The sequence below is a fragment of the Gracilinanus agilis genome, chromosome 3 (assembly GCF_016433145.1).
Source record: "Gracilinanus agilis isolate LMUSP501 chromosome 3, AgileGrace, whole genome shotgun sequence".
Taxonomy (NCBI): Eukaryota; Metazoa; Chordata; class Mammalia; order Didelphimorphia; family Didelphidae; genus Gracilinanus; species Gracilinanus agilis.
In genome coordinates this window covers 32,992,002-33,007,587 of record NC_058132.1, presented here as the reverse complement: position 1 = coordinate 33,007,587, position 15,586 = coordinate 32,992,002, and the positions used below count along the sequence as shown (strand labels likewise).

Sequence of the window (15,586 nt, the reverse complement as noted above, 5' to 3'; positions counted from 1 at the left end):
TATAAGAGACAGCTCTCTCTCTCTCTCTCTCTCTCTCTCTCTCTCTCTCTCTCTCTCCCCTCTGCCTCTGTCTCTCTGTCTCTGTCTTTCCCTGATCCAGTGACACTGGCCTTTTTGCTGTTCCTTCCTTGAACAAGACCCTCCATCTCCCAATTCTGACTATTTTCTTTCTTTTCTTTTTTTAAAACTCTTACTTTCCATCTTAGAATCAATACTGTATATTCATTCCAAGGCTGAAGAGCAGCAGAGCAGTAAGGTCCAGACAATTGGGGTTAAGTAACTTGCCCAAGGTCACATAACTAGGAAGTATCTGAGATCAGATTTGAATCCCGGACCTCTAATCTTCAGGTCTGACTCTCTATTCATTGAGCTACCTAGCTGCCCCCCTGAGCATTTTGCCTACCTGTCCCCCAAGCCTGGAATGTTCTGCCTCCCCATCTCTACTTCCTGGTTTCTCTGGATTCCTTCAAGTCCCAGCTAAAGCCCACCTTCTAAAGGAAACCTTTTTTAAGCTCCCTTAAGGCTAGTGCCTCCCTTTAAGGTTATTTCTCATTTATCCCATTTATATCTTGTGTGGGCAGAGTTTGCATGTTGTTTTCCTCATTGGATTGTGAGCTCAGTGGGAGTTGGGGCTGACTTTTTTTTTCCTTTTAAAACCCTTACCCTCTGTCTTAGCATCAATTCTAAGACAGAAGAGCACCAACAGTTAGGCAATAGGGGTTAAGTGACTTGCCCAGAGTCACATAGCTAGAAAGTGAGGCCAGATTTGAACCCAGGACCCCCCCCCCAACTCCAGGCCTGGCACTCTATCTACTGTACTATCTAGCTACCCAGCTGGGACTTTCTTTTGCCTCTTTTTGTATTCTCAGAGTCTGACACAAAGCTTGGCACATAGTAGCACTTAATAAATGTTTATCGACTTGACTAACAAGATGAAATTTAATAGATATAAAGAGATTTGAGTTGTTTTTGAAAAAGCCATTTACACAACCACAAGATGGGGAAACATGGGCCATAGGCAGTTCATTGGACAGCTGTGGGGGCCAAAAGAACTGCAAACTCAATATGAATCAATAGTGACAGCAAGAACCCCAAGGCGATCTCATTTCTATGAAGAAAATTGTAGCTTCCAGGAACGGGGAGGTCATAGTCTGGCTGCACTCTGCCCCAGTAGAGCACAGGGTGTTCAGCTACTAGTATACATAGTAGGAATCATATCGATCAACTGGGAGGTGACCAGAGAGACAGTTAGGACAGACAGCAAGGAGACTCAGAATGCCACCAGGTGAGGCTCAGGCGATGGAGCCAGGCTCAGCTTGTCTAGGGAAGGAAAGACTGAGGTGGGACATCATAACTGGATTCACCTCTTGGAAGGACCCACATGAGGAAGGAAGGAAGGAAGGAAGATCACTCTATTTGGCCCCAAAGGGAAGAACTGCTAGCAATGAGTGGCAACCAAAGAGAAGATGGTTTGGGCTCATTGTGAAGGATAAGCTTCAGAATGATTAGAACTGTATAAAACTGGAATGGACTTCTTCAGGGCATAGCGAAATACCTTCTCACAGCATCTTCAAGCTAGGGATTCTCTTCCTGTCTCTGTCTCGCTCCTTCCTCCTTCCTCATACTCTCTCCACTCTTTTTGTCTCATAAACTTCATCAGTTCCCATGGGTTTAATTATCATCTCTCTGCAAATGACTTCCAGATATATCCAGTCCCAATCTCTCCCTTCCTCCCTCTCCTCTCCTCTCCTCTCCTCTCCTCTCCTCTCCTCTCCTCTTCTCTTCTCTCTCTTGTCTCTCTCTCTCTCTCTCTCTCTCTCCCTCTCTCTCTCTCTCTCTCTCTCTCACATACACACACACACGGTGTGAAGCCACATATATATATATGTATTTAAGCATGTATATATATATGCATGTGTGTATGTATGTATGCATATCCAGTCTCAGTTTGGTCCTATATCACCAATTACCTGTTTGACATTTCAGACGAGTTATCCCATGGTCATTTCAAACTGAGGCAAACATAGTTAAGTGACTTGCCCAGGGACACAGAGCTAGTGTCTGAGAATATAGTAGATGCTTAAATTCTTATTCCTTGATTGGATTTCCATCTCCTCTCCTCAGTGGAAATGTATGGGAAATTAGATCAGACACCTTTTGAAATCTCTTCTAAATCTACAATTCATGATTCTATGATGAAATCAGAGAAGCAATCTGGAGTAGTCAATGGAGTGTTGGCCTCAAAGTTGGAAAGACTTGGGTTCAAGTCCAATTTTGTTGTTGTTGTTGCTCATTTGCTTTTCAGTTGTGTCCAACTCTTCACCACCCCATCTAAGGTTTTCTTGGCAAAGACACTGGAACAGTTTGTCATTTCTTTCTCCAACTCATTTTACAGATAAGGAAACCGAGGCAAACATGTTAAGTGACTTGCCTAGGGTAACACAGCTAAGAAGTGTCTAAAGTAAGATTTGAACTCAGGTCTTTCTGACATCCCACCTCCCCCAGCACTTTCTCCACTGATCCAGAAGTCCAGATTCTGGCTGTGACCTTGGGCAAGTGGCTGAACCTTGCAGAGTCCAAGATAACTCTCTAGCACCAGAAGTCACAGGGCAGATACTGAGCTGCATTGGTAAAAGGAGCTTCCTCATCTGGAGTTCCCTAAAGCACTGAAATCATAGGTCTAGACCATGACTAGACGATGACTATTGGTAGAAATAGAGCCTGAGGTAGACTTTGGAAGGGTAAATAAGATATGGACAGACAGAGCGGGGAAAAAAAGGGCAATCTGCCTCAGAAAAGAGCACAAGCCAAGGCAGAGAGGTGAGAATGAGCATGCTGTGTACAGGAGATGGTGATGTAATCAGCCTACTACAGTATTCTCCCATGTTTTTTGTTCCTTAAACCCCTTTCAACAGTATTACCACCATCGCCAACAATAACAAAGTGTTATGACTCTCAAAGGTAACTGAGCAGACAACTCATAATATTCTTTAAAATTTATTCATTAAGTGCTAGAAATAACTATAAATGATATAAAAATAAAACTCCAAAATAAAACTTATAGGCATGGTTACAAATATAAGATTTTATTTACAAATTTTGTTTACTATAAGTAGCATTTTTAGTGAAATAAGTTACAATTTGGAAGATGTTTGACATAATATGATAATTACAAGTAAATTTAATTTCAGCATTGGACTTTTTTTTGAACAAAGGTTTGCAATAGTTGGCTCTACACCAGACAAATATAGTCCTAAATCTGGTTCTGCATAAACTAATTATTCCTGTATTTTGATTTAAAATGAAGAATAAAGTGAAAATGCTTGCTCCTACAAATATGAAGTAGAAAATGGGAGGCTTTTATGAGCTCCCGTCCTGAGAGAAATTCATTTTTTAGTTTCTAGCTATGATAAAAATGAACATCTAATAATAACATAAAAATGTTTATTTTCTTAATGAATGACGGACCAGTGTTGCCAATGAGTTCATTTGAAAATTCACTAGATAGAAGAATAATGACATAAGGAAAATCTAAATTTACACTTCAGTGAAAGACAATATAAGATTTGTTTCTGCAGAATATGTGTGTTGATCCATGGTAGCTTCAAGATGGCTTATAATGCATGTATTGAATGATCATTATTTTCAAACAATGCATTTTGATCAAATGACTGCATAGCCAATAAAATATCGAGAGGAACAAGGGAGACACTCTGGTAAAGCATACAGAATGCAAATGAGGCTATATGCCCATGAGAATCATTATGTGCTTAAATGTTGAACTCTTGCAGTGGTTTGAAAACAGTTTGATGACAGGTTGAGAAACTGTAAGAAAACACTGCTCAGAAGCAGTCAGAGTTTGATGTAATTGCTGTATGAATATTTAAATCATTGAGTACAAGATCATGACAGTTTCAAATTGCTCTTAAAGATAAAAACTTATAATGCTTTAAATATGTACATGCCTGTTGTCACAGAGGAAAAATATATTTGTAACATAATTGGGCAATTATTTTCTGCTTAAGGTGCCTTTAAATATTTTTTATTGTGAAATCTTTGTTCTATTGTCAGAACTCCAAAGGGGCTCATGTGCCACTAAAGGGAAACCATTGACTTCCTATCACCAAGTAGGATTAATTTATATTGTGGAATAGTGAGAAAGTTTGGAGAGAGAGTATGGCACCAGATTCTGGGAGGCCTTAGAAACCAAGCAAAGAGTTTTAAGTTATTATGACAGAAGGCAATGAATATTTTAATATTTTCAAGCAGAAGGTTGTTAGGATGAAGGTAGTATTTTAGGGAGATTGGTCTGCCTATGGTGTGCAGAATGGATTAAAGGGGAGGAAGAATGGCTACAGGATTTTTTCTCTTTCACCCCTTCCTTGATATAGGAAAGAAGAATTCTCTAGACAGAAATTACCCTGCCTAGCTAGAGCCCAAACTGCTTCAGTAGGCCTATAATCAAAGTAGATTTCACTTTGGTAAATGTTGTCCCGGTCATTCTCTTGCTAGTGTTGACAGACTAAAATTAAGGAATGACCCAGCATTCTTTCCTCTTCTCACCCTTTGCTCTTGGGAAGTTTGAATGGGCTCATTAAGCCCTTCCCAAGATTTGACCATATTGGAATCAGAGCATGCTAATCAAAATTCAGATTGTTTTGGCGGTGCTTCCTCCATCAATGTTCATTGTAATTAAGGTTTGTTACCATCATGGTTGCTATTTTAAAAATTCAGCTGTGTTCATGACTGGAGAAAGAGGCCACTGCTTCTATTGGCCTCCATCTTAAAGTACAGAGGCATTCCCTACTTTAGTAGGCTGACTCAGAATAATGGTGTTATTCATGCCTTAGAAAACCTACATTATCACCAGAAAACTGTTCTTGACCTGTCCCACTACACACAATACTAAGGCTGGCTCTTGGAAAAGTAGAGTTTCTTTTAAACCTTCCCACCTACCTTTTCAGTGTTTTTCTCCCTTCAAAAGTCCTTTCTTCTCCCTCTGTCTGTTACCTCCCATTCTGGAGGTCATCTTGGTAAAAACCTTGCTCTCAGCTGGTACCCACAATCCTTACTAAGGTCATGGGGGTTCCCTATAGAAAAAATAAGCATGTTATTGAGCTTGGAGAGGGGAAGACTTGGGTTCCGTCTCACCGTTGACACTTCCTGTATGCCTGTAGATAACTCATCTAACCTTTTTCTGCATGGCCGCCCACCCTTCATATGTAGTCACTTAGAACTTTGAACAGTTCATCAAAGAGGGGATTTCTCAGGGTTTCAGTAATGAAAAAAGAAACGCCAAGCAGCAACAACAGCCCCCTTTATGACCACCCAGAAGGAATCCTGTACCTGAAGAGAAGGAAGAGACAAGGAGAAGGTTGTTCAGATCTCTCGTGTCTTAGAGACATAAATCTCTGATGGTGAAATTGTGGGCAACTTGACAGGCAGTGAAAAAGATATTTGGGGGCAGGAGCCCAGGGTGGATCCCCCAGTAACATCTTCTGTTGTAGCTTCCCGTTTTGCTAAAGTTAACCCTGAAAGAAACTACAGGTATCCCTTCTACATCACAAATTTCCCCATCTCAGTTTCAATATTTCTCTCATAAGTCAGCATAAGAGATAAATGGGAATTCTGGGAGAGTTTTGCAGGAAGTCACAGACAACACCCAAAGGCCTGTAGACAGCACTGAAAAAGTTTAGACACTCCAAAATGCATGAAACGTGTATTTTATCTTTTCATACTATAAATATATGTGATTTCTCCTAAAAGAAATACATTTCAGACTTCTTCTCTGGTACAAAGGGAGAGCCAAAAAATTGTACATGGATTTTCTAGATCTTGGGGGTACTGTGCCCCTAACCCCAAACATTTAGAAGGGCTATCTGTACCTGATAATGTAATCCTTTTGGTAATTGGGCCACAAAGGCTCTTCACCTTCTTTTACTGTCTATCTTGTGTGTTCTAATTCATATATGTTGAATCATATCAAATATATATGTGATATTTATGTATGTCTATATCTATGTGATTCATATATATCTATCTCCCATTAGAATACAGATTCCTTGAGGGCAGGGACTATTTTTGCTTTTTCTATATATCTTCGGGGCTTAACATAGTTCCCAGAATATAATAATCATTTAATACATGTTTATTGATTGAAATATGGACCTGCCTCCCATATGCCGAATTCTTCTCTTTATAGTTTTTCTTTCTTTTTTTCTAAACCCTTACCTTCTGTCTTGGAATAATTACGAAGTATTGGTTCTAAGGGAGAAGAGTGCTAAGGGCTAGGCAATAGGGATTAAATGACTCACCCAGGATCACACAACTAAGAAGTGCCTGAAGCCAGATTTGAACCCGGGTTGTCTCAACTCTAGGCCTGGCACTTTATCCACTGAGCCACTGAGCTGCCCTTGTCAATAGTTTTTCACAAGGATCCCAGGATGCTCAACTGTAAGGGGTAGTTTGGCCCAACCAGATAGTCTCAAAATCAGACTCACACACACTCACATGCTCGTACACACACACACACACACACACACACACACACACACACACACACACAGCTTCATAATTCTTCGGGCTGACAAGGTTATACACCAGTTGGTAGTACATGGTTAGGTCCTCCTCCAGCATGTCGCCTTGGCAACAGACATCAGCTTGCAGAAAGAAGACATCTTCATTCATCTGAAATACTCCTTCTGACTTTTGGGACTCATTTCTTAGAAACTGTTTCTTTCTTCTTCCTAGAAGAACCTCATCTGATCTCAAACCCAGTAAACCAGAATTTTGATTCTCCACATTATCAGCAAGTTCATCGTGGCTACGCTTTGTTTCCTAATGTCCATCTTGCCGCTCCTCCCCCAGAGTACCATCCCATGATATTCATAACCAACAAGGTAAAAGCCTTCATTCCATAGTGGCCTTCCTACCCCGTGGCCATGTAGCCCAATCACCCTCACTCTCAGCTAGGAGGTACTTGGTGAGCCCGTGTTGACCAATGACTACAGGAGATCGCAGAATCCCCAGCGTCTAGTTCCTAGTCTCAGGCGTACATCTGAAGCAGCTCTTACTGGACCACCCCTACAGATACCCAATTTCGGCAGTCATCAAGAAGTTGTGATCTAGGGACACTGCAGGATTTGTTGTTGGTGGCGAGTTGTTTAGTTGTGTCTGACTCCGGGTGACCCCACGGACAAAGTCCAAAATGATCGTTGGAGAACTATCATGAAAGGATCAGGGAAGTCTTGATGGAGAAAGTAGAGCTTTGGAGGAAATAAAGAACTCTCTGAGAGGCAGGAAGGGAGAATCAAGACCTGGAGGACAGCCAGTACTCAGGGTTAGGGAGATATGCTGGGGGTGGGGGGGGATGCCCTGGAGAGGGTGTTGAAGGGGCAAGAAAGCACTTTGAGCAGCCAATAGTCAGACAAGGAGCTTGAGATGGAGAAGGGAAGGAAAAGAAGAATTGTTCAGGGAGGGGCCGATGGCGAGTCATCTCCTCTCCACCTGATGGCTCCTTTCAGTTCTGGTCCTCCATCCCAAGCAGACGCCTGGGGGACCCCTCCTTCTAGGTTCCCAGCTCAATGCTTTGCATCACCCTCTGTCTCTGAGAAGATGGGCAGGGCCCCCGAGAGGGTGCTGCTTTCCAGGAAGTGAGAGCAGCATTTGGCAGAGGTGGGGGAGCTGCTTATGTGTCTGTAGTTGTTGTCCTGGCAGCTGGCCCCTCAGCCAGGCCTGACTGCAATGCTTCCTTGTAAGAGATCTGGGGGAGGGCAGAAGTGGCACAAGGCAGCCTTCTAGGTTGTATAATGGACTATATCTAGGGGTGCAAACAAGGGCAGAACCAATACAATGTTTGAAGCCACCAAATTTCTCGAAAGTTATTTTCACTTAAGAATGCAGAGATTTTTAATTTCAATCTGCTTTTGTATCCAGCTCCTCTAAATAGTATGCTTTGTTTGCTGCCTTCATCCTGCCTCTGCCCTCTATCCTCACTCCTTTCTACTTACAGAAGGAAGACCAAAAACGAGATGGCACCCGATATCCTGAAAAGAGGGGTAATTCGAAGAAGAAGATGCTACGAGGCAGGTACAGTGGGCTTTCTGCTCTCCCTGCCACTCAGCCGGAGGTTGGTTCCTTCTGCTTAATGAGGAGTTTCCCCCATTTAGCAAGAGCCTGCTAACAGGTGTTTCTATTTGGGGAAATACTTTATTTTCTTCCAGACAATGACTGGCCTCCCGACAATCCTCATTATCACACCTGTTCCATCCAGACACCTGGTGGTCCCTGCTAACGTGCACCAGCCAGGCTGCTTAGCCTAGGGACCATCTCCAAAGGGCTATGTAGAAGGTGGGTGGGCTTGGTTTGCTTACAGAGGGACACGTCTCTGCTTGGCATATTTTAAAAGTTTGGCCTGCCTGGTATCAAAGGTGTGAATTTCATCTGGTGGCAATCTCAGGGGTTTCTGCCTTCACAGCTCCTGTGGGGGAGATTCTGGAGCCCAGAACATAAGTTCCTTGAGGCCTGCCTGGGCTGTGTTTTTTTTTTTTGTTGTTGTTGTTTTGTCCTCATGTCCCCAGCATCCAGCCCTCAGCCTGCTGGATGATGTTGGACGTGGGGAGACACCCAGCAGTCAAACCCCTTCACCCTTCTGATTCTCTAGAAATAGGGATGCTGTTGTTTAGCACTCTTGTGGGAAGTCTATAAAATGTTGTATAAAAATAGATTGGACAAATGAAGTGACTTGCTTGGCTCTGAGCTCCAAGCTCTGCTTTAGTGGACTCTTTGGGTTGTAAGTTATTTGTTTTAATCCTAGGCCACATGAGTGCCTATGCCAGAAAGCCTAAAGCTTTAAGAGAAACCTGAAAATTTCCTAGTAGAGCTTGGGAAAATGCCCACGGGGAGACCACAAAACTATTGCCAATGGAATTTCAGAAAAACCATTGGTCAAGAGGCACCCCGGCTCCAAGTCCAAAAGGAGTCCTCTAAGATGAGGGTTCTTAACCTTTTGTGTGCTACGAGCCTCTTGGGCAGACTAGTGAAGCTTACTGACCCCTTCTCAGGGGCATGTTTTAAGTGCACAAAATAATATTCATAGTATTACAAAGAAAAACAAATGTATTTCTGTATGAAATACAGTCATCACAATATGTTTAAAAATAAAGTCATAGGAGGCAGTTAGGTGATTCAGTGGATAGAGCCGGGCTTAGAGATAGAAGATCCTGGATTCAAATCTGGTCTTGGATGCTTCCTAACTGGGTGACCCTAAGCAAGTCACTTGGCACCATTTACCTAGCCTTTACCACTCTTCTGCATTGGAAACCATATTTAGCATTGATTCTAAGACAGAAAGGGTTTTTGAGGGAGAAAAAAGTTCATGGACTCCAGGTTAAGAGCCCCTGCTTTAGACAATGTCTGCTTATTCTGTCATTTCTAAGTGGCTGATATTACTGTGATTTGAGGACTCAGAGTGTGTGACTAGCATCTCCTAAATGCCCAGATCCTTCAAATTGTGGGATTAGCCACACAGAGTACTATCTACCCATGAAATGGAAAAGAGGCATCAACTCCTTACTAGCTCTCCTTTTCCTCATTATAACATTAGACCTTTATTCAGAAGTTCCCATAAGACTGTAGGAAGCATGATTCCTTAGGAAAGCAGAGATCTGGTTGTTCCATATGAGGCTCTTTAAAAAACAAACAAACAACCTTACCTTCTATCTTAGAATCAAAACTATGTATTGATTCCAAGCCAATAGAGCAGTAAATGCTAAGCAAAGAGGATTAAGTGACTTGCCCAGGGTCACACAGCTAAAAAGTATCTGAGGCCATATTTGAGCCCAAGCCCTCCCTTCTCTAGGCCTGGCTCTCAATCCACTGAACTACCCAGCTTCTCCTGCCAAATAAAACTTTTAAAAAAGAAAAGAAATAGACATTAAGTAAATGGAGAACAATAAATGGGGATTATCTTCCTGTGTTCTTCTTCTCCATCCTGTGTATATTCTCCATCATCTATATCGATGAAGATCTAAAAATCCTTTCATTGCCTGTCTTGGAGGGCTGTTGGGGGTCGAAGGGAATGCTTTATAAACCTTAAAGAGTTATCAGAAAGGGAATTATGACCATGAGAAAGCATATGATCAGCCTTTCTTGGGAAGTAGGAAACAAAATAAGGATCGGCTTTTTCTACATAAGTAAAGAGGAATATTTTTGTTGCTTATATTTTAATATTGTTACCTTTAAAAAAGAGTTTTAATGTTTGAGTTTTAAAATCTTTGTTTGCTTGTTTTTTGCATTAAACAAAACAAAGCAAATATTCATCCTGCTATCAATATTCACGTTTCTTCAGAAGACCCAGGCTGGGAAACCCAATTCTACTCACCTTAAGAAAACAAGAATTTTAAATGTCACACACACACACACACACACACACACACACACACACACACACACATCTCCCACCTCAACCTCGACCCCAGAACTTGAGTAAGGGGAGCGAGGATTCCTTCGGCATCCCTGACAATGTGTTTGGTGGAGTATCTTGTCTCTCGAGTACTGCGTGATTTTGAAACTGCCCTCCCTGCAAACGCTAAACCTTCCCTGGGGTCCCCCACAAATGTGTGCTGTAAAGGAAGCAGCCAGTTTAAAAGCCTCCTTCCTCAGCAGCAAATAGCAGGAGGAACAAGCCATGGAAGAGGGCAACCCACAGCTAGCTTGTTCATTCCTGAGCTTTTGACAAGGAGAAGAATGACTGGTAAATAAGGCTGCCCTTGACAGAGAGAAAACACAGCTGGACATCTGTCCTGAAATAAGGCCTGGTTCGTGATACAAAGGAGACAGGGAGACTCGCTGAATGCGTCTCTCTTCTGATTAGCAGACATTTGTCTGCTCGAGGAAGGAGGCTCGGCTCGAAGCAGGTGTCCGACTGTGCCAACTGCAAGGTGGGACGTCTGGGAACAATGGGCAGAGGTTGGAATCACATTCAGGTTAGCGCAGACTGATTGAGCCTCCGCTCTCGCCTCGTGTCCAGGTGTGTTGGTCCATTCAGTCGGAGTCCGATCCTAGAGGGGTCTGTGAATGGGGTGGGATTTCTTTCCCGTCTTGTTATCAGAGCAACACAAAAGGAACACCGAGTCTCTTTTTTTGGCTAACCCAGGACCCAGATCATGGACAATCTAGCTAGCCACATGTAATCAGCTCCACTGAGATTAATGAGGAATGAAAACAGAAATCATGAGAAATGCAAGCCAGCCCAGAGCCTTTCCCGGCATTGATTAAAGGCAGAAGGAATATTCAGACGTGCTGGAACCCAGCCAACCAGCTAACATCATCCCCAGGCCTCGGAAATGTTCTGGAGGGGTAGATCAGAACCACAACCCAGTTTTTCAGAAAGGAATTTTCTCTGTGGACCGGATCAGATTCCCCAGGCCAAGATGAACATGATACAAAGGGCCCAAAGTGTAGAAAACCTTCCAGGGTGGAGGCTTTTACTCTTATCAGAAAGCATTTGGCAAAGCCCCCTCCTACATAAGGTCAGCCAAATGTCCTCACTAAATTCACTGTTCTTTCTGGATCTTAAGGCCATAGATGCTGAGCTTGGAGGACTGCGGGAGCCATCTACCAATCCATGATCATTTATTGAAGCACCTACTGTGTGTCAGGCACTGTGCTAGTCAAACCCCTTCATTTTTTAGAAGAGGCAAAGGAAGTCTAAGGGAGTTAAATGAATAACCCAAAGCCTCATAGTACATACACACATGGAAATGGATTTTCAGCCCAGGTCCTAGGTTGTCTGACTTCAGTGATGATATACTTTTTCCTCTGTAGCCCATTGATATTGAGTGCAATGAGTTGGATGACTGTAAGAAGGTTCATTCATTCATTCAATGAATATTTACTCAACATCGATTATATTCAAGGGGCTGGGCATGGGAATGGGGGTAGGGAAAAAGCATATATTGGCCCAGATGAAAGAGAAGTCCATAATCCCAACTTGGGAGATCACTCCCTCATCCATCAGTCCACTGGGGCCCATCATCTCTCTCTCTCACCCAAGCTGCCATCCAAGTGACCTGGGGTTTCCAGCTCCCAACTCAGTGGCTATATTGTACAGTGAGAAAAGGACTAGCTTTGCATTGAGAAAACAGGGGATGTGTGATTTCAAAACTGTAGATTTAGAGCCTAAAGGGACCTTAGTCCAACCTCCTTCTTTTTTACAGATGAGGAATTGTTGTGGTGTTCTGTTGTGTCCAACTTTCCATGACCCCATTTGGCTTTTCTTGGCAAAGACACTACAGTGGTTGCCATTTCCTCCTCCAGGTCATTTTACCGATGAGGAACTGAGGCCAACGGGGTGAAATGACTTGCCTAGGGTCACATAGCTAGTGAGGCCCGATTTAAACTCGGGTCTTCTGACTCACTATCTAGCTGCCCTATAGATGAGAAAACACTAGAGATCTACAAAAGATGATGTGGCTTATCCAGAGTCATGCAATTCATAAGTGTTTGAGGTTGGCTTAAATTCAGGTCTTCCAGAGGCCAAGTCTGGCATCCTCTCTAGTATATCCTACCCCCATTACTTGTGACCTGTGTGGCTTTGGGTAAATCACTGTTCAACCTCTTGGGGCCTCAGGTGCCTCCTTCATAAAGTGAGGAGTGTAGAATCAATTCCATCTGAAGTCTCTTTCTCATCTTCTCTGATCTTGCAGTCTCAGAACAACCAATTTTCAGCCCTGAACCTCAGTTTCCCAATCTGCCAGGTGAATGGTTGGCCTGGTTGGCCTGTGAGGACTCTTCTAGATTAAGGAGAGGGTAACTCTGAGAACAGATCTTCCTTTCAATAAGCCTTCTGTTGCCCATCAGATCACCCCCCTCTAGCCTGCTCAGAAGGAAGCTCTCCTTTACAGGTTTACGTTTGGAGAGATGGCCAGGAGCCTTCTCTCCTTGGATGACTCTTCCCTTGGGAAGAGAGATCTGGTGGGGGCAGATTCTCAGTAGATGGCCTTTGTCCGGGGTTGGGGGGGGGGTTCCTTAAACCTAATCTATTTGAAGTGCTTATATAAATGGGTTAGCTCTGATAGCCTCCCTAAGAAAGCTTCTTATGTTTCTTATCTTATCTTTTTAAATATTTTACTTGGGTAAAGTGCCTCTGCTGGCAGTCTCTAGGAGGCTTCCCCTGGGGAGATCAGTTCTGGGTGGTGACTAGAGAGGGCACAGCCTTCAAACAGAGATGCTGTAAGAGAGAGGGGACCCTGGGGAAGCTCCCCCCCAAAGTGGAAGTGAAATTCTGGGAAAGCAAAGTAGAAAGGAGGACTGAGGAAAGAGCTCTAAGATTTTCTGCCCTGCCTTCTCCCCAAAGCTCCCTGGGGCAAGAGCCTTCCCTGCTCAAATCCAATTGCCAAAAGTGGTTAGAATTTTGTGACTGTGGTTCCAAATGAGGAAACATAGCTCCCTGGGCCCCAAACCCCACACTTCCTGGACAGAGGCTGGGGTACATGCTTTTCACAGGGAGGTGGCCAGAGAGAGGCGGAACAGCCTCACCCTCAGCCAGCTGGGCCCAGAGCCAAGTGTGTCTTTGGCATGCCCTCACCTTCCCCTTCAGCACCACTTCAAATGAGATAATGTAGGCAGAGCACTTTGTAAACCTTAAAGCCTAATATAAATATCAGTTATTTATTATTATTACTGTTGTCACTTTCCTCCCAATTCCCAGGCCTTTGGGCCCTTGTGCCACCACCTTCCGCCATATTCCCACCCCCTACCAGGCCAGGCTCCCCTGCTCTGCTGGGCTCAGGGTCTGCCTTTCCACCATGGCACTTCTTCCAAACTAGCTCAAGTGCTGGAGCTGTCTGGGTGGAATGGCTCTGATCAACCCATTCCCTTTTAAGAGCTAAAATAGATTTGTGCGAATCTCCTGGATTCATCAAGGGCAGGAGCTCTCTAAAGTGCTTCCCATCCATAGTCTCATCTGAGTCTTACAACCCTGAAAAACAGAAAGGGCAGGAGTTGTTAGCCTTCCTCCACATGAGGGGGAGAGCATTGCCTAATGGTCATTAGCTAATGGCAGAGGTAGGAGCAGAGGCCCCTTTGGGGATCTGTTGACTTGAACACACCCCACTCCTTCAAGCTTTTGCGTTTTAATAAATGCATGGGGCGTTCCAGGAGGACGAGCCCCTCTGGTGTGAAGGCTTGCTGAGCCCTTTTCGGGGGCTGCTCATCCACTGGTGGTGTCTACCTTTCACCCAACTCTCACCTGGGGCTCTAAGAAACCAGAGCCTGTTCAGTAGCTACATCCAAGCAAAACAATCTCAGCAAATGGGTTACACCAAGTTGAGGGTAACCGACAGACCTCGAACCCAACGATAGGTTGGGGGGGGTCCACCCCAGGTGTATGAAAACTCCTGGATGAATGGATGGATGAAAATAATTTATTCCAATGGCCATGAAGGCAACTGAAGTGGGTGCTCTGGAGTGCTTAAAGCTTGGTTAGACATCAAAGTTGCCAAGGTCATCCACTGCATCCTGGGCCATCACTGGTCACCCTGCCATTGGCCTTTGATGACTGGAAGAGACAGGGAGGCTGATGACTCTGTGCAACTCTGCCTCACTTAAATACAATTCATGTACAAGTCAATACATCACCCCTATGGTGTCATTGGTCTTTTTTAGAAAACAAAAAGTGATTGGGGGGGGGGGACACTTCCTAGCTGTATGACCCTGAGCAAGTCACTTGACCCCCATTGCCTACCCTTACCGCTCTTCTGCCTTGGAGCCAATACACAGTATTGACTCCAAGATGGAAGTTGAGGGTTTAAAATAAAAAGTGATGGGGGCAACTAGCTGACTCAGTGGAAAGAGAGCTGGGTTCAAATCTGGCCCCAGACACTTCAAAGCTGTATGACCCTGAACAAGTTACTTAATCCCTATTGCCTAGCCCTTAGCACTCTGCTTCCCCTAAAGTGGAAGGTAAGGTTTTTGAGCAGCAGAATGGCACGATCAGACTTAGACTTTAGAAATATTATTATTAGCTATGTTGAAGTTAGGGTAATGGTTAGGGGAGAGACTGAGAATTAAGATTCCTATTAGTAGCCTATCGTAATAGCCAGGATAAGCATCAGTGAGATTATAAACCACGTCTTCCATGTGTGACTTTGGATAAGTCATTTAATATCTTTGGACCTCAGTTTTCTCCTCTGTAAAACAAAGGGGTCCTATGAGATGGCCTCTGAGGACTCTTCCAGCTCTAAACTTCCAATACTAGGAAGCTGGGACCTAGAGTGGTCCACTCTAAGCTCACCATGAAAGCTTAATGGAGGGGACGGAGGGAAGATTGACACCCCTTGACTCCAGGTGACTGGGAACTTTGCCATTGTCCCATTGGTATCCCAACTCAGAGATGAGTTCTGTTCGATAGAAGTACGGTTCTCGGATGAAGCAATTGAGAGTGTCCTACACCAAGGAGTTTCTCTGGATGGAGCCAACATGGAACTGCTTGAGCGAGTCATCCAAACAAATCCCCTGACCTCATGGTGGAGCCCAGGGCCAGGACCCACCTTATAAAAATTGAGTCAAAGGGTCACGAATAGAG

The 15,586-nt window shown here is 43.9% G+C and overlaps 1 protein-coding gene across 1 annotated transcript in view; it reads left to right on the top strand.

The window, feature by feature from the left end:
- Positions 1–8,321, top strand: part of MORN1 (MORN repeat containing 1) — a 158,989-nt gene extending 150,668 nt beyond the window's left edge. Inside the window, exons 10-12 of the mRNA XM_044668647.1 lie at positions 6,751–6,899; positions 8,012–8,128; positions 8,223–8,321. Of these exons, the coding sequence (XP_044524582.1) occupies positions 6,751–6,899; positions 8,012–8,128; positions 8,223–8,321 (365 nt within the window). The remainder of the gene's footprint in view (positions 1–6,750; positions 6,900–8,011; positions 8,129–8,222) is intronic.
- The last annotated feature ends 7,265 nt before the right edge of the window (positions 8,322–15,586 follow it).